The 20,077-nt window shown below is 34.7% G+C and overlaps 1 protein-coding gene across 3 annotated transcripts in view; it reads left to right on the forward strand.

Moving 5' to 3' along the window:
* Parp1 (Poly-(ADP-ribose) polymerase) overlaps positions 1–20,077 on the forward strand; it is a 583,272-nt gene that overhangs the window by 295,670 nt on the left and 267,525 nt on the right. For all 3 annotated transcript variants that reach the window (XM_090399735.1, XM_090399736.1, XM_090399737.1), the window contains exon 12: positions 11,021–11,166. In XM_090399735.1, coding sequence (XP_090255861.1) covers positions 11,021–11,166 — 146 coding nt within the window. The remainder of the gene's footprint in view (positions 1–11,020; positions 11,167–20,077) is intronic.

Genomic DNA, 20,077 nt, shown 5'->3' on the forward strand with positions numbered 1-20,077 from the left:
CACACATTTTTGTGTTCTTGTCTTATCTTTGCTCTGGACTCGCCTTGTTCACCTTCTTTATTATTTCAAGTTTTTCTTCCAATGAGATTACTTTTCAGATCATTTTCACACTTTTACTTTTTTGCCCACTAATTCTTTTACTCATGATGAAAGGTTGGGAAAATACTTTAAAATAATAAAAAAAAAATGTAAGGAAAATAATTGCGAAGGCGGTACAAGATATGATCAGGAAAATGTGCTATGTAATTAGCAGACGACATAAATTTTGGTGGTTGGAACATAGTATACATAGCGCATAGAAGTAGTGTAGTATGCCATTAAAAATAACTTTGTAAAATGTTTTAAATCAGTAACTAAATTATTTCATTCTGGTGAGTGATTTCTAAAATAGTTAGCCATAATTTTTAAAATTATGGCTAACTAATTATTAAAATTAGTTAATAATTTTAAATTTTTAAAATCTGTAACATTTAGTTTTAAGATGTATATAGGCACACTATTCGAATTTTAGAGGTGTACTAATCGAATTTGGTTATCGAAAGAAAATGACGCACTAATCGGGGGCACATTAATCGAGGGATTACTGTATAAGTATAAAGGCTGCTCTTCTAAACACATCTATGGATGATGCAAACATGTTACACCTGAGTGGCGCAGCATTGGAATCAGCAGCCATATAGTCTTAACAGCTGCCTTAATGTTTCTGTTTTAATCATATCATCACCAGAATAATAGTACCTCAATAGCACAAAAGCAACTGTGGCCGATGTTCCTTTTCTGTTTACAAGGCCTGAATGGTATTGTTGTGGTGGCTAGACAGGCTTCTGACTTATAGGTGTTCAGTCATAATCCCACAGAACAAAGATATTATATAGAAATATTCATTCCACATCCTTACATTACGGTCTCTTAACCATTTCTTGTGTTTTACTAATATCTTTCCTCCTTTGCAGCTTCTTGAGCCATGGCATGGTCCCATGTTGTTTGTTGAGTCTGTCATATTAGATATAAGGATTTTAACATCTGCAGACATCAGAAGGCACATTTTGACTCCAACAGAATAATAATAATAAAAAAAAAGTGAGGAAAAAAAATAAAAGAATACCATATTAACTTGAACATAACTTGCACTTTTTTCCCCAAAAGTAAAGTTAAAAAAATTGTGGTGCGAGATATATGGCAGGATTTTTGGAAACTATAGTTTTTCAGGAAAAAAGTTAAATTGACTTATAATTAAATTCTCAGTATTCATTATAATTTATAACTGCTCACATTATTTATAAAATGAATGCATTTAAATTTTAATTATCAACATTATTTATGCGTTCGGCTGCTCACCTTCATGACTCGATATATTTGCATCTTTTAACGACACTAAATTACAATTTTAATTTACTAAATTTTAATTTAATTACGCTTCTGTAATTAAATTAACTATTTCTGGTGAAATGATGTCCCATGCTCTTAAAATCCAGTTGCACGACAGTTCTAATGATGGTCTCTTAATTCACCTGTCACAATCCAAGATCAAGAAGTCATTGCCCTCACTCCCATATTTCCTCTGCTAGTTGTTTCCATCTCTGTGTATATGATTCCTGCTGTATTAACAAAAGATCACCAACTCACCGACAAAGGCAAGCCAATAGTTGTTGAGATGAAAATGCTGATTCTCTTCAAACGAATTCCAAAATATTCAAAACTTCCATAACATTTGCTGTCTATTTCTTTAAGTTTTGAACTTTTTTCGTGTGTTAACTATATACAAAACTTTTTAATTTCTTTTTTTGTAAAGTAAAATCAGGGGTGCGAGGTATACACAAGAGCGAGTTATATTCGAGTAAATACAGTACAAGAAAATAAATTTAAGCGGGAATTATTACAAGTATAAGAATACTTCACCAAAATTGACTAAAATAGGAATTTGAAGAAAATGTTATCAGTAATGAGGAAGATGTGGATTGTCATTGTGAAAAATTCAAAATAAAAATTAAACAAGCTGCATATGAAGCACTGTGAGAAAAAAACAAACTGGAATTTAAAAAAAAAAGAGAGAGAGAGATGATCTGGAATATTGAAGAAAAGCACTGTTAGACACCAAAAAATTTCACTTAATAAACATTTACAAGATAAGACTAATATAGTCAAATATGAAGAGTATAAAAGAACAGAAAATGAAATAAACAACAAAATAAGACTCATAAAGCGCTCTAAACAACTGCAATATAATTCGACTTTTATGGAACACAAAAACAACTCAAACGTGTGGACAGACTTATGTGTTCGTCGAACATATTGTTTATTATTTTAACGGTATAACAGAACACAGAAACTAAGTAAATAATTAATTTATTAACTTAATGCTGATATTTCGCTGGTGTTATAACCAGCATCTTCAGAGCACAAAAACACTGTTTGTCACAATACGCGAGACTATAACAACATGGTGTACTTAAGCAAAATTGTAGCAGCAACACAAAGACTAGAGTCCTGATTTTGGCGCCCTCTATCTGGGGAAAAAAAAAAGCTATCATATATTACTAGAGTCCTAGAAAAGTGCTAGTTTTTTCTTAATATTGATTGTCTCCCAGATCTTCGGCAAGTTAATACAGCCATATTTGTTGAGATTTGGAGTATGTTTTAGGGCTTCTGTCGCCTCTAAGAACAATCTCTCTGATTTATACGGGTTTCTGTGTAGTACTTTTGTGTTTTTCCAGCTGATCCTGTGTGCAGGGGTATCCAGAGCATGGTCTGCTAGGCCAGACTTCCCATAATGATAATTCCGGACGTATCTTTTATGTTCGCTGATGCGGATGTTCACAGTTCTTCCTGTTTGACCGTAGTAGGCTTGATTACATGAGCAGGGTACTTGGTAAGACTCCTGGATGTGATAAAGGAGGAATGCTGTCCTTGGGTGAGCGGATGAGGGTAGCTAATTTGCTACATGGTCTGAATGTAGTGCGTAGTTTATGTTTATTGAGAATTCTTGAGATCTTTTCAGATGTGCCTTTAATGTAAGGGATGGTGTCTGTTTTGTTATAGTTCTCTGTGGTGGATGGTGGGAGGGGTTTCTTAGGAGTGTTTAGTATTTTGTTTATTTTATGTGGATTGTAGCCGTTGGCCAAGAAGGTGTGGCGTAAGTGAGTCAGTTCAGCAGTAAGAGCCTTGTCATTGGAACAGATTGCTCTCGCTCTATGGGTTAGCATTTTTAATATGCCATATTGTTGAGAAGGATGATGGTGTGATTGTTTGTGTAAGTATCTGCCTGTATGTGTGGGTTTTCTAAAAACTGAAAATGATAAGGAACCATCTGGGAGACGTGTGATGAGTGTGAGGAACAGATTGCTCTCGCTCTATGGGTTAGCATTTTTAATATGCCATATTGTTGAGAAGGATGATGGTGTGATTGTTTGTGTAAGTATCTACCTGTATGTGTGGGTTTTCTAAAAACTGAAAATGATAAGGAACCATCTGGGAGACGTGTGATGAGTGTATCCAGGAAGGGCAGACAGTTGTTGGCTTCCAGTTCCATAGTAAAGTGGATTTTTGGATGTTGGCTATTTAAATGTGCTAAGAATGTTTTCAATGTCTCTGGGCCATGTGGCCAAATAGCAAGCACATCGTCAACATAGCGTAGCCAAAGTGTTGGTTTGAGAGTGGCTGTATTGATTGCTTGTTTTTCCAGGTGTTCTATGTAAAAGTTGGCTGGGGGGGAGAAAGGGGGGAGCCCATGACTGTCCCATCTATTTGTTTGTATATTTTCCCTTTCCATGTGAAATATCCTGCATGTATTGTGAATTTGAATAGTTCAAATATATCAGGGGGGAAAGTGTGACTTCAGTAGATTGAGGGTTTCTATTAGTGGTACATTTGTGAATAGTGATGTGATGCCAAAGCTTACTATTAAGTCTGAGCTTTTTAGGGTAAGCTGTTGTAAGATGCTTTTTAGGTGTGCTGAATTTTTGACAAAGGAGGGAGAATTGTTTGTGAGAGTGGCTAGTAGCTTTGCTGAATGTCTAGCCAGTTTGTATGGGACTATTTATACTGTCCACAATTGGACGTAGGGGTGTGCCTTGCTTGTGAATTTTTGGTGCTCCATAGATCCTCGGTGTTTTAACATGGAAGGGTTTGAGTTTGTTAACTGTGTCTTTGGGCCAGGAAGTGACTTTTTTCAATAATTTTCGTGCCTTATTCTTTTGTGTGTTGGTGGGATTGCGATCTATAATTTTGTATGTTGACTGATCTTGTAATAGTGTGTGCATTTTGTTTTCATATTCAGTTGTGTCCATCACCACGGTTGCATTTCCTTTGTCTGCTTTTGTTATGGTAATCTGGCTGTTGTTGTGTAACTCTTTTATAGCAATGAATTCCTTATGTGGGATATTATTTTTGGGAGGCTTGGACTTGATTAGGATGTTGGCCACATTTAAACGTATGTTGTTAGCTATTGTTGGAGGCAGGTCCCCCCCCAGCCAACTTTTACATAGAACACCTGGAAAAACAAGCAATCAATACAGCCACTCTCAAACCAACACTTTGGCTACGCTATGTTGACGATGTGGCCACATGGCCCAGAGACATTGAAAACATTGTTAACACATTTAAATAGCCAACATCCAAAAATCCACTTTACTATGGAACTGGAAGCCAACAACTGTCTGCCCTTCCTGGATGCACTCATCACACGTCTCCCAGATGGTTCCTTATCATTTTCAGTTTTTAGAAAACCCACACATACAGGTAGATACTTACACAAACAATCACACCATCATCCTTCTCAACAATATGGCATATTAAAAATGCTAACCCATAGAGCGAGAGCAATATGTTCCAATGACAAGGCTCTTACTGCTGAACTGACTCACCTACGCCACACCTACTTGGCCAACGGCTACAATCCACATAAAATAAACAAAATACTAAACACTCCTAAGAAACCCCCTCCCACCATCCACCACAGAGAACTACAACAAAACAGTCACCATCCCTTACATTAAAGGCACATCTGAAAAGATCTCAAGAATTCTCAATAAACATAAACTACGCACTACATTCAGACCATGTAGCAAATTAGCCACCCTCATCCGCTCACCCAAGGACAGCATTCCTCCTTTATCACATCCAGGAGTCTTACCAAGTACCCTGCTCATGTAATCAAGCCTACTACGGTCAAACAGGAAGAACTGTGAACATCCGCATCAGCGAACATAAAAGATACGTCCGGAATTATCATTATGGGAAGTCGGGCCTAGCAGACCATGCTCTGGATACCCCTGCACACAGGATCAACTGGAAAAACACAAAAGTACTACACAGAAACCCGTATAAATCAGAGAGACTGTTCTTAGAGGCGACAGATGCCCTAAAACATTCTCCAAATCTCAACAAATATGGCTGTATTAACTTGCCGAAGATCTGGAAGACAATCAATATTAAGAAAAAACTAGCACTTTTCTAGGACTCTAGTAATATATGATAGCTTTTTTTTTTTTTTTTTTCAGATAGAGGGCGCCAAAATCAGGACTCTAGTCTTTGTGTTGCTGCTACAATTTTGTTTAAGTACACCATGTTGTTATAGTCTCGAGTATTGTGACAAACAGTGTTTTTGTGCTCTGAAGATGCTGGTTATAACACCAGCGAAATATCAGCATTAAGTTAATAAATTAATTATTTACTTAGTTTCTTTGTTCTATTATACCATTAAAATAATAAACAACAAAAACAACTCAAAGAATTCCTTTGTGAAATCAAAGAAAAGAAATTTTTGATATCATAAATATATCAGTCATAGAAAGAGAACACTGGGCAAATTATTTTACCAGATTATATGAAGGTGACTTATATAAAAAATATCCAAAATACTGCAGGCATCAGATGAAACCAAAATAAATATTAGTTTAATAGAATCAGTCACCTGAGAATTGAAAAATAGGAAATGAGCTGAAATTGATGGAATTTACAATGAAATGCTAAAATTTGGAGGTAATAAAATGAATGAAAAATTATAAATTTATTATTATTGTTATACAGGTATCTCCATGGCATCAGAAGACTCATCACTGGGAATCTGTTATTCACATAATATCTGTCATACTTCTTTAAACTCATTCATTGATGGAGCATTTGCAACCACTTCTTGCCACCACCCTCTAGACAAAAAAAATCTAGTCCTAATACTATTGCTAACCACATTCTTACAAATTTCCACAGGTTCTCCCTTGTTCTCTTACTTCCTGCCATATACGGAAAAAAATCTTTACTGTTAATCCTATAAATCTCCTTTAATAACTTGTGCTGCTATCATGTTTATCCTTTTCTTTTTGCCTATCAGCTAGTTTTTGAAGTTCACAGACTGTCAGTCTGTTCTCATATGAAGCATTCCATAGAGCAACACAATCTTTGCCACTTGCTTCAGGATCTTTTCTACTACTTCCTCATCCCCATTGAATCCAGGATGATGATATCTGCAGACAGTAGACAATATGGCCTTATTAAAGCTTTACAACGTAGAACAGTAACCTCCTCATCCCTGCTTGTTAATGTTCTTTAGCAGTCATGTAATCGATACGCTGTTTTGGCCACCTTTTGCAATATGCCCTATAAATGTCAATTCCCTATCCACAGTCATCCCAAATCTCTGGCCTCTTCAGTTTCCTGCAGCTCAGTTTCATCGATCTATCTCCTGATCTCTTCCTAAAATCCCCCTTACTGATATTTGTCCACATCACTCTACTTGATATTGCTTGCCATTCAAGAAAATTAGTCTCGTATTTAGTGTTGAATACTATAGCTGCCAAAATACGAGGCTAATCTTCTTGAATGGCAGGCAGTCTCAAGTAGAGTAATTTGGGCAAATATGAGAATGGAGAACTGGACAATGAGACTTATTTGTGCCTATGGTCCCACAGGAGGTTCTACCAAGGCAGAAGTGGAGGAATTTTTTGAGGCTCTGGAGAAAGCTACTGACACAATGAAAAAGGAAAAGTTGGTCCTTGTTGGGGATCTAAATAGCAGAGGAGGAAGTGATTGTCAGACATACAAAAATGTTTTGGGAAAATTTGGAGAAAAGAGCAAAGCTAATAATAATGGCAAATATCTGTTGGATTTCTGCTCAGGACATGGACTAGTTATTACTAACACCATGTTCCAACATAAAAATGTGCACAAATTCACATGGAGAGAAGAGGCTAGGAATAAGAAAAGTCTTATTCCTAGAACTAGAACTTTAATACCACTTTTCTTATTCCTAGCAGCTAGGAATAAGAAAAGTGGTATTAAACATGATATCAAAATTGGAGATGTTAATGTCAGCTCTTTGCTTTATGCGGATGATGTTATACTTCTAAATAAATCCGCTACAAGTCTGCAAGATTCTCTGACTAAATTGAATAGCTGTTGTAATAGATATGGTATGAAGGTCAGCAATAAAAAGACAAAGACAATGAAAATAGGCAGAATCATTGAAAATGTCAACTGTGTTGTGAATGGAGAACCTGTGGAACAAGTAAAACATTTCAGCTACTTAAGCACAATTTTTACTGAAGATGGTAAATTTAATATAGAAATAGACAAAAGAATCAGCAAAGCTGGTATGGTGGGAAGTCAATTGAATAAATTCATATGGAATAAGAGAGAAATTAGTCGGAACACTAAATTAGCTGTATACAAGACGGTGTTCAAACCAGTTTCAACTTATGGATCTGAGAGCTTGGTCAGAAATAAAACACTTGACCAAAGACTAGAGACCGCAGATATGAGAGTCCTGAGAAAGATTATAGGTGTGAACAGATGGCATCAATGGCAATATCATATTAAAAATGACGATATTAGGAAACAACTTTACATTGTCAGCATCCAGGAATGCGTTAGCGGAGCTAATCTCAGGTGGTATGGTCACTTAAACAGAATGGGTGAGGAAAGATTAGCAAAACTAGTGTTCTCTGCCAGGTTGGCAGCAAACGACCCAGAGGAAGACCAAGATATAGGTGGATTGATACTGTACAAAGTGCCTTAGACGATAGAAATATAAGATCTGATAATGTTGGAGTCTTGACAAGTAACAGACTAATTTTTAGGAAAATTGTAGATAGGAAGTTAGTAATGATGTAATTTTTTTCATGTATTACTATCATATCCTGTACACCTCTTGAGGGTACATGGCAGGAATTTGATGATGATGATGATACTATAGCTGCACCTTCCTTTCCCTGATTGTCATTGTCTGAATGTAACATTTTGTATTCATTTCTCAGAAAAATTCACTAGATTTTGTCTTTTTTGTTCCAGTCACCCCTATTATGTCAATCTGGTACTTATCCAATTCCTCAGCTAGCTCCATTTCTTTGCCATTCAGGCTTCTTATGTTGATAATACTGATCTTGAACTCTAGTGATATTGAGTTGGTGTGTGATTTGTTCCAGTAGCTAACTTTTCACTGTTTGGCCTGGTTTCCTGAAGAAATCAATGGTGGCTTTGTTTAACTGGGCAACATCCCAGCTGGCATGAAATTTTGTCATGTTGTACCATCATTTTATATTTTGGTTTAAGTCAGTAAGAATACAATTTGGTTGGCTAAATCCCAAATTGCCATTTCCTATATCATTGATATACAAATTCAACAACAGAGGACTAAGAGTTCTTGACCCTTGTGGTACACCACTGGTCACCTCCCCTTATCTTGGACTGATCTCCTCCATAAACCACTCTTTTATGTTTGTTCATCAGCCACCCTTGAATCCAAATTACCAGATTCATATCCAATCCATTTTGCTCCAGTGTATGCAACACAGTTTTGTGTGGAATCCTGTCAGTTCCTTTGCAAAGACCAGCAATATCACTACACTAACCATTTCCTTTATCCAATTGAATTATCACTTTATTATAACAAATAAGCAAATTACTAAGGCAAGACATATCCTTCAGAAAACCATGTTGTCCCTTATAAAGTGTCATATTACTATGCATCCAGTCCTGAATTTCTCCAATACCTTAACACTTTGAGTCCTAGACCTACTAGGACTTAAAGAATATGTCGATGTATATTTACATCAATAGGATTCAAAGTGTTAACCATCACTCCTGAGGTGCTGATTGGCCTATAATTTGCTACTTCTGTTCTGAAGCCTCTTTCTACTCCATTGGTATTTTCCCAGTATTGAAGCTTAAATTAAACCACTTGTTTAGATTAGCTGTTATGTGAACTTGCACATTCACGTAATGCACAAGCCAAAGTGGCATCTAATTCCATGGCCATGTTCACATTATGTTCTGCAGTATTCTAAGCACCTCAATTTCTTCATTTGCTTCTCTCACCAATCAGTGTCCCATCTGGCCTTGCAATATCACCACTTAGTTCAAATTACGTACATAAGCTGCCATGTTTGTAGAAATTACAGATGGTAACTCAAACATACATGGAAGTAAATTTAATAGATGCAAATTTTTCATCTAAGTATCAAAGAATTTTAATACATTATCAATGGAACACAAAATAAAATGCAGTAAAAGAAAATTAATTTTAAGCACCGTTTCTTAATCAAAAAAATTGTACAAAGAAAGCTGCCCAGGCACTTTTATATAAACTAGATGTAAACAACAACATTAATTTCTTCTGCCTTTCATTAATGAATATTTAGCATGCCTGATACATTTGTTTCCATTCTTAAAAAGTTAATTATTCCTGCAGATGACTGGGTAGTAAAATATTGGTTCAGCTCGGAAGCCAAAATTGGGACAGTGGGAAAGTATATCACTCATATACTCTTGTTAAAAAACGCTTAATTTTCTTGTCCAAAAAAGCTCTATAAATACTTTTATTGGGATTATATTGATCAAGTGCATATAATAACTAAGTTATACCAACTAGCTTCACCAACTAAGTCTGTTGGCATCTTCAGGGTACATAACTGATGTACGGTACTAAAAAGTAAAAAACTGTTACAAACTATAATCAACCAATTTCAATTATATTAAACAAAGAACAGAGCGCGTACAATACGTTCATAGAGTGTGGATGATATCACTTGTTGTTATTTAGGAACGTTCTATAGTTGGCACTATAATTCAGTTCTGGCGAGTTGAAGGATCTGATAAGGGTCTTCCAGATCATGAGCAAGATTAGTCCTTGGTTCCTGTTAAGGTTTTGTATACAACGGGCAACTGTTGTGGCCTCCTTAAAAATTTGGGAGCGGAAGTCCTCCTCCATGTAAGGAATTGTGCTTCTTTCCCACTCTATGGTATGGTTCGTTCTTGAGAAATGAAAAGCTAACCCCGATTTTTCTTCTCTGTTATTATTGACGTCACCTACGTGTTCTTTTTGCCTAATTTCAAGGCTCCTTGAAGTTTGGCCGATGTAATTCAAACTGCACTAGCATGGTATGTTATAAACTCCGCATACTTGGAGAAAGGATGGCCATCTTTTGGAGATCTTAAGAATTGTCTAATCGTTTCTGTGGGTTTAAAGGTCACTCTTATTTTATGTGGTCTAAGGAGTCTAGCAATCTTGTTGGAAACTGTCCCTAAGTATGGAATGACGATGGTAGAAATATAACGTACATCATCTTGTTGTCTTTGTCGGGGTTCAGAGAAAAGTATCTTGTGGACGAGTCTTCGAGGAAATCCATTCATGGTAAGGTTGGTGGATATCAGGGATAGTTCTTCCTGGAGGTCTTGTTGATCTGTTGTAAGGAGAGAGGCACGGTTCTTCAACTGTTCTTTGTTTAATATAATTGGAATCGGTTGATTATAGTTTGTAACAGTTTTTTACTTTTTAGTACCATACATCAGTTATGTACCCTGAAGATGCCAACAGACTTAGTTGGTGAAAGTAGTTGGTATAACTTAGTTGTTATTATATGCACTTGATCAATATAATCCCAATAAAAGTATTTCCACTCATATACTCTTATTCCATGAGTTAAGATAATATACAGTAACTAGAATCTATTTATTGTTTAACTGATAGATATATTTACCCTGCAGATGGTTAATTTATCTATTGACTAATGCTTCTTTATTTTTAAAGATGAAATTACGAAAATGAATAAGAAAATAAAAGAATCAGAAAAGCTTGATATTCCTGTAGTTTCTGAAGATTTCTTGGAAAACATTGGTAAAGTTGATCTTGGAACATTGATATCTCAGTTCAAGATCTCTTCTTGGGGAAATGATGTATGTATTTTTATTTCTTTATTTATTGTTTATAGAATATAGTTATACTTTAAAATTCAAGGCAAATTTATTGAATATGTCTTAGCTTACTATAAATATGAGAAAAAACACAAATTTTGAAGAGTTTGCAGTGAAATAGAATATCATACAATGTAATAGGTTTGCTTCTTTGAGTTTTGTTTGCTATGCTGATATGACTGCTGTATTTATTACTGCTATGAATGCAGGGGAAAGTTTCTATGAGCTACTGAGCAATCACTATTTTCCGCTTTGTTGTCTATCACTAAGTGTGTCGCATCTACTATATTTGAAATTACATATATCATTTTATGCAATTACTACAAGTAGATTTCCTTGTTTCACTATATGGCTAACAGCATCATCAGGAGGTTGCTTAACATAAGTAAAAACCTACAAAATTAAATGCTTTTCAACAGCAGTTAATAACTATAAGTTGAAAAAACTGGAATGATAGTTTAATCACGGGTATCATTAGGCATGTTATGTGTAGTCTCTACATTGTTGTGTTAACTCCATATGTGACTGCCGGCATAGGAGAGGTCTTTAATGTTACACATGTTCATTCATGACTTCCAAATGTCATGAAAGATCATTCCCTAATTTCTATTTAGTCTGCTTTTTGGCCTTTTGAGCAAATTACCTCAAGGGCTACTTGAACAACCTGTTAAAGTAATTCTTTGCTAAGTAGGGCATGGAGGATGCTTGCCATTTACTGTGTGACATTCTTTGAGAATGTGGCTACCAGTCCACTTTTTTCTTCCCTTTTGTTTTCAGCATCACTTATATGTTCTTTGTTGTAGATATCGAAACTTCTCCCTATGTATATCTGACCTGCATATAACTTTCCACAAGAATGCTCCCTTAGGGAAGCATAGAATGCTTCATAAGGTGTTGACTAGTTTGAAGGCTCTTTTGATGTTGACTGCCTTTAATATTTTGGCTATTTTCTTGCGCATTGCCAACATATGGAACAGATACTGTGCCCTTATAATTACTTTCTGGATTATCATAGGATGGATTGTCAGAAAATAAAAGTTTCTTTAGTGCCTTTTTTCAGTGTCTGTTTGGAGAACTGATTAAATAGGATTTGAAGTCCTTGTTTTTGTTTTATTTCATCATTTTTTAATATGTTTAAAACTCTGTTTTTCGATGTTTTGAATATAAGTAATTTTTGTTGAAGGTGATGGAATGAGCTTGCTTCTCTGTATCTACCTTTGTGGATTTCTTTCCTATAGACTTCTAATGATAATCCTCCAGAAATGTTTTTGTTGTCAAGGTCCTAGGAATGGTAATTTTTCATTCTTTGCTACTTCTAATCTGAATTTAATTTTTGGATGTTGTTATTTGGAAAATATACAAAATCTTCCAAGTCTTTGTGGATGTTTCCAGATGATGATGTCATCCACATACCTCCACAATACATATGGTTTTAAGGTTGCCTGAGCTATAGCAGATTTTTCCATGTATAAATTGGTGATAGAGGTGAATCCATTGCAAGACCATATATCTGGTAGTAAAATTTTTCTTTCCAAGTGAAGAATGAAGATTTTATGTAATGTTGGAAGAGATGTGCGACATCCAGATTAATAAGTTTCAAGTATGTCTACTGATTCTTCAACAGAGGCATTGATAAATAACGAAATGACATCTAAACTAACTAATGTATCTGATGGGGAAATTTGAATGCTTGAAAGTTTATCTACAAAATGTTTGGAGTTAAGTAGAAGTCTGTATGTCTGATATAAGGCTTGAGGAAGTTAAATAAATGTCTAGAGAGAAGATAACATGGAGGGTTTCTGCCATCGACTATTGGACATAGGGTGTGGAGAAGTTATATCATTAGTTTTTTAGTGTGTTCAACCAAGTGGGATCATGATTTGTTTCCGAATATGTGGAAGAATCTGATAACATGATTTTGATGTCGTAGTCTGCCTTAAGTATAATGGTTACATCATTGTTATGTAAACTTCTCTAAAACTGTGAAATTATTTATTTGTGTGCGAATGTTTAAATAAACAGAAACATTAAGTAATCTTGTGGATAATGCCTCTTCCTGAGATGACAGACATATAGTAGCTCTTTCAACATTGGTCATGTTGTCTACTTTTGAAATGTGTCTTGGAGTTTCAGTTTTTACTTATGTTAAACGACCTCCTGATGATGCTCTTAGTCATAGAGGCAGCAAAACATGCAGAGGAAATCCATCTAGTATAAAAAAAAAATGTGTATGAGTTAAAACATGGTATTTATCATTTTACTTAAGGATATTGATTTTCTTTTTATTCGCACCCTGTTACAAATGCCACTAAGTGACGAAGAGAGAGAGGTGTTTGTCAAGAGAGATATGAAAAGATAATATTAAAATATTTTTTATAATATTTATTTAAATATTGCTATATGATAGCTGTGATTAGTAGGGGCAGTGTTTGGTTTAGTTCAAGTTCTATATTAATTAAATTTCTATATGTTCATTCAAGCATGCAGACAACCATGCCAACTCCTCTTTCTTTCATAGTCATATCCACCAATTTTGACAAATACTGCTCACATTCAATGACAACTCTTAATTCATAAGCATGCTACATTTCTTGCATGCCCAAACTCTCTCATCATGTTATTAAAGTTGTTAGGTCCCTGGAACATTCTTTCAATATGTGGAGATATATACCATAAAGTCCTATGCATATGGATTACTGTGCACAGATTTGGCCTGGCTTTAAAAAGGATGATGAGTTTTGGAAAGTGTTCAGAGGTGAATGACTAAGTTGGTTTTGGATCTTTGAAATGTGGAATGTGAGGACATATTGAGAGAATGCAAACTGCAGAGCTTAGAGAATAGGAGGAGGGGAAACATGAACGAGACATATAATTTCTAAGGGTAATTATCAGGTTAATGTGGATGAGATTTTTCATAGAATAATTGGAGACAAGGAAAACAAGAGTCCATCCACAGAAGCTGGTGTGTAAGGAGTAGATTTTTTTGCATGGAGAGTGGTGGGCGATTGGAACACATTGTCTCAAAGTGTGGTGAGTGCAGAGATAGTGAATGCATTTAAGGCAAGGTATGGTGACTTGTGTGAGAGTGGGATTTCTCACGAAGAGTCTCTTGACTCTGGAGGTCTGATGGTATTATTAAGAACAATTTATTGTTTTCCATAGCAGTATAGTTCTTTAAATTGATATATATGGAAATGTTTAAAACTTCTGTGGTACCACTTCAGAACCATCTTTATTAAATTTAAAAAAATTAAATACCACATTCAAATATATTATAGAAAAAAAGAATAGAATTTAATCTGCCAACATATAGGGCTTTCCTGGATTATGAGAAAGCATACGATCAAATCAACAGAACAAAATTAATCATTATACTGTATGAATTGAAAGCTCCACCTCAAACTTTGAGGTGGAGCTTTCAAAATTTGACTCTCAAAAGCAATTTGCTATTGCTTTTGAGAGTCAAAAGCAATAGCAAATATAATGGAAGAAACCTATATTAAAATTAAAGTTAATAATGAAACAACTGGAAAAAATAAGACCAATAGAGGTCTCATTCAAGGAAGTGGATTATCACCAATACTCTTCAATATATATATATATATATATATATGTAATTATATGCTTCAACTCAGTTGTTGTAATACATTTTTAAAACTAGATTTAATGACTTAAAAACCGAGATTACTTATAAAGATTTAATAAGATTAATACAACTAGTTTCGGCTTATAATAGCCTTCATCAGGTATTCTTAAAGGAAGAAAATAGTAATAAATATTGAAATATCTAAAAACTTGAAAATACAGGTAAAATATCGCCACACATAATTGATACATAAAAAACGTTGTATTTTTTCAAGTTGTTCTAACAGATGTGCCATTGTTTATTGCAAGTATGCGTGCAGACTCATGTGAACGCCAATATTGAATAACTACAGCATGGCTATCGGGGATGTTATAACTCAAATTGTTGTTTAAGTGGACAGGATTCAGAGGGATTTCCCTTGATTCTATAATTTTTCTCTCAAACTCATCATCAGAGCGAAAAATATTTTCTGATCTATCCCAGCAAACGGAGTGGCTTTGTTGATCATCATTAGGATTATTTGAAAAAAGAACATGACTGGATAATGCAGTTGCACGTGATCTTTTGTAAGAGATGTCTCTTATGCTCTTCTATACGTTGCTCAACAGATTTGTTAGTTTGTCTGAAATAAGGGATATTGCAATCGCACCATAATTTATATACACCTGGATATTTTAGGTTGTGATGAGGAGGCTTTGGATGACTGATTAGAAAATGGATTTTTGGAAGGGTTGTGAAGAACGTCTTGATGTTATATTTTTTAAGGACTTTTGCTAATTTGTTAGAGACTGTGCTAATATATGGGATGGAGATGCTGCCTTTAAAATTACCAGTGTTCCTGTGGTGCACTGTCTAGGAGGATCCAGTAGAAATTTCTTAATCGTTTTTTCAGAGTAACCATTTTGTTTAACGATAAGCGAGAGTTGATTTATTTCTTTTTGTAGTTCATCTTGTTCATTCAAGAGAGAGCGTGCTCTGTGTCCTAAGGTAGATATAGTTCCAAGTTTTTGTGGTGGAAAATGATGAGAAAGATTATGCAGATATCTATTGGTACGAGTAGGTTTTCTGTATATAGAGATTTTTAATCTTTCAGAGCAACATGTAAGCATGACATCCAGGAAAGGCAAGGAGTTATTATTTTCTAGATCAGCAGTAAATTTTATATTAGGATGTTAAGATGATTAAGAAAAGCTATGAGAGATGTGTGCCCGTGATTCCAAACAATGAAAATATCATCAACATATCTTTTCCAAACTTTCGGTTTAAATGAGAAGGAAGATATGGCTTTCGTTTCAAAATCTTCAAGGAAGATGTTAGCTAGAACTGGGGACAAAGGATTGCCCATTGCCAGGCCTTTTTTTGGTTGGTAAACGGAGTCCTGATATTTGAACTAACCAGAATGAATGCAATGTTTTAATAAAGCAAACATTTTTTTGGATAATTTGTCCTTGAGTAATGTAGTACCTCATCTGTAGGAACGTTAGTAAACAAAGATATCATGTCAAAACTTGCTAGAATGTCATTTTCATTGATGGGAATATCTTTTATATGTGAAACAAAATCTGTGGTGTTTTTGATGAAAGATGAAGATTTATTGGAGAAACACTTGAGGTACTTTGCTAGATATTTTGAAAGTTTATATGTAGGTGAATCAATTCCTTCCACAATTGGGCGAAGAGGGATGTTTTCTTTATGAATTTTGGGAACTCCATAGATTCGTGGGATAAGAGGATGTAGAGAGCGTAAAGAGAGGTGAACATTATGAAGAAGTTCACTCGCAGTCTTTAACAAGTTGTTTATACGGTTTTGTAATTCTCTTGTATGATCTTCCTGAAGAATTGAATATGTCAAACTATCTCCAAGTAATTGAAGCATTTTGTTGTGGTAATCTTCAGAGTTGAGGATGACCGTGGAATTGCCTTTATCAGCAGGTAAAATAATAATGTTACTGTTCTGTTTAGATTTTTTAGGGCTTGTCTTTCAGCCAGAGAAATATTATCTGTTGGAGGTTTAGCATTATTTATAATGAAAATTGATTCAATACAAAGAAGTTTCGCCAAATGATTAGGAATGAGTGAACTTGCCTTTTCTATTTTTGTAAGGAGAGATTCTTTAGGGATAAATTTTGGTGAGGGAATGAAATTGAGACCTTTGCTAAGAATATCCGTTTCCGCATCCGTTAAAATATGAGAAGATTTGTTCACTACAACTTTTTCAGGATTAATACGGGCTTCACTATGACTAGATCTGTTTTGTATCCTTTGTAGATTATTAAATTTCCGGATAAGAGTATACTTATTATTGCTTTGTATTCGAGTGGCTTGTGCTTCACTGTTAATGATAAAACCATGTAAGTTATCGATTATCCATCATTTCTTCAAGTTTTTGAGCTAAAGATCTTTTAGTGGTGAACAAAAAAGCTAAACAACGTTTTGTATCGGAAATTCTTTCGCTGAGGAGATCCATCTTAGCTTTACGATAAATTCTTTTAGCACGTTCCGTTGTTATTTTTTCTTGAAAAGAGATGAATTTAGGAAAAACTGAATGGAACTTGCAACGTTTGAGAAATACTAACCTGTTTATTTTCAGGCCTATTTTCTTCAATGTTTTTTTAAAATTCCTTTTTATGTTAATTAGAGATGCCTTGTCATTTAGGCTATAGATGTAATTATATGCTTCAACTTGGTTGTTGTGATACATTTTTAAAACTAGATTTAATGACTTAAAAACTGAGATTACTTATAAAGATTTAATAAGATTAATACAACTAGTTTCGGCTTATAATAGCCTTCATCAGGTATTCTTAAAGGAAGCGAATAGTAATAAACATTGAAGTATCTAAAAACTTGAAAATACAGGTAAAATATCGCCACACATAATTGATACATAAAAAACATTGTATTTTATCAAGTTCTAACAGACGTGCCATTGTTTATTGCAAGTATGCATGCAGACTCACGTGAACGCCAATATTGAATAACTGCAGCATGGCTATCTGGGATGTTATAACTCAAATTGTTGTTTAAGTGGACAGGATTCAGAAGGATTTCCCTTGATTCTATAATTTTTCTCTTAAACTCATCATCAGAGCGAAAAATATTTTCTGATCTATCCCAGCAAACAGAGTGGCTTTGTTGATCATCATTAGGATTATTTGAAAAAAGAACATGACTGGATAATGCAGTTGCATGTGATCTTTTGTAAGAGATGTCTCTTTTATGCTCTTCTATACGTTGCTCAATAGATTTGTTAGTTTGTCCGAAATAAGGGATATTGCAATCGCACCATAACACCTGGATATTTTAGGTTGTGATGAGGAGGATTTGGATGACTGATTAGAGAATGGATTTTTGGAAGGGTGGTGAAGAACGTCTTGATGTTATATTTTTTAATGACTTTTGCTAATTTGTTAGAGACTGTGCTAATATGTGGGATGGAGATGCTGCCTTTAAAATTACTAGTTTCTGTGGTGCACTGTTCTAGGAGGATCCAGAAGAAATTTCTTAATCATTTTTTCAGAGTGACCATTTTGTTTAAAGATAAGGAGAGTTGATTTATTTCTTTTTGTAGTTCATCTTGTTCATTTAAGAGAGAGAGCGTGCTCTGTGTCCTAAGGTAGATATAGTTCCAAGTTTTTGTGGTGGAAAATGATGAGAAAGATTATTCAGATATCTATTGGTATGAGTAGGTTTTCTGTTTATAGAGATTTTTAATCTTTCAGAGCAACGTGTAAGCATGACATCCAGGAAAGGCAAGGAGTTTGGAAAAGATATGTTGATGATATTTTCATTGTTTGGAATCACGGGCACACATCTCTCATAGCTTTTCTTAATCATCTTAACATCCAACATCCTAATATAAAATTTACTGCTGATCTAGAAAATAATAACTCCTTGCCTTTCCAGAAAAATTGCACATATTGAACAAAACAATAGAACAGTATGACATGAAAATCTCAATAAATAAAACGAAATCAATAGCATTTCAAGGTAAAGAAATTAAAAGGTGCAAACTGGTCATCCACAACAAAGTAATAGAACAAGTGAACAGATTCAGATATCTAGGAAATTACATAAGCCCCAATGGAGAAATCGACATGGCACATAAAAAGCAAGAATTCCTAGTGGCAGTCATTGGAACTTTGAACAGACACTTCAATAAACAGTTGTCTAGAACAACCCAAATAAAACTATATAAAATAATAACCAAACCAATTCTGAAATATGGCAATGAAACATGGACTTTGGGAGAACGAGATAAAAGACAAGTGAAAGCTCAGAAATGAAGTTCCTTAGACTGCTTGCAGGCTGTAAAAGAATAGACAAGATAAGAAAGAAGAAATAAGAAAACAATTATCCATGATTAACATAATAGAAGACATCACAAACTATAGAAAGAACTGGAAAAACCACGTAGAAAGAATGAATGAGGACAGATGGCCAAATATTGCCACCTGAAATATAAACCAAAGGGACACCGATCAAGAGGATGACCCAGGAGGATATGGGCATAAGACTTTTTAAACCCTTGAAATTACAGGCAAACAATTGCATAGCACGTGAAGCCAAGAAGAAGAAAATTAAATATATGTATAAAGTTGAGCATTGCCAACTGCTGAAATCTAATTATTTCTATTTGGCAGCAGTTCAGTGGAAAATAATGCATTGCTGAAAATGCTTACATAAAGATTAATATGCCCAACGCTATAAAGAAGAGGAAAATATATATTTATTATTATTATTACTACTACTACATAACATCTCCAGGGAGTCCAATGACTCATCGAGGGAGGGCACCTCTTGATCTCTTCCATTCACTCAACCAGCTACAATTAACCACAACTACACCAATGCCATCTACTGCCCACCACCATCACTAGTATTTCCATAGACAATCACAAACATCCATAACCATGATGGGATTCAAACCTGCAGCCTTTTGGCTGGAGAATGGATATGCTAACCACTCGGCCAACCAGGCTGGCAAATTATTAAAACACTAAGATTTTGCGTTTTCTACCATCATCAAAGCATGGTAATAACTGTAATAGATACATAGCACTAAACTAAGTAATTGTAGCAACAATTAAAATTGTATCTTACATTTAATGTCTTTATGTCACATCCTCTATGGGTCAGCTAACTACAGATTTAATTTAGAGAAGACTACAGCTTTGGTAGAGTTTTTGGTCTGCAGCTCTAGAGAGTGTTTCATAGCTTATGATAATTCTAAGAATAGTCTTTCAGACCTATAATGACTACTCTGGAATATAGATTTTTTTTTTTTTTTTTTTTAAAATGTGATCCT

This window comes from Typopeltis vanoorti, chromosome 10 (assembly GCF_054136105.1).
Source record: "Typopeltis vanoorti isolate ZY-2024b chromosome 10, IOZ_Tvanoo_1.0, whole genome shotgun sequence".
In the NCBI taxonomy this organism is placed as follows: Eukaryota; Metazoa; Arthropoda; class Arachnida; order Uropygi; family Thelyphonidae; genus Typopeltis; species Typopeltis vanoorti.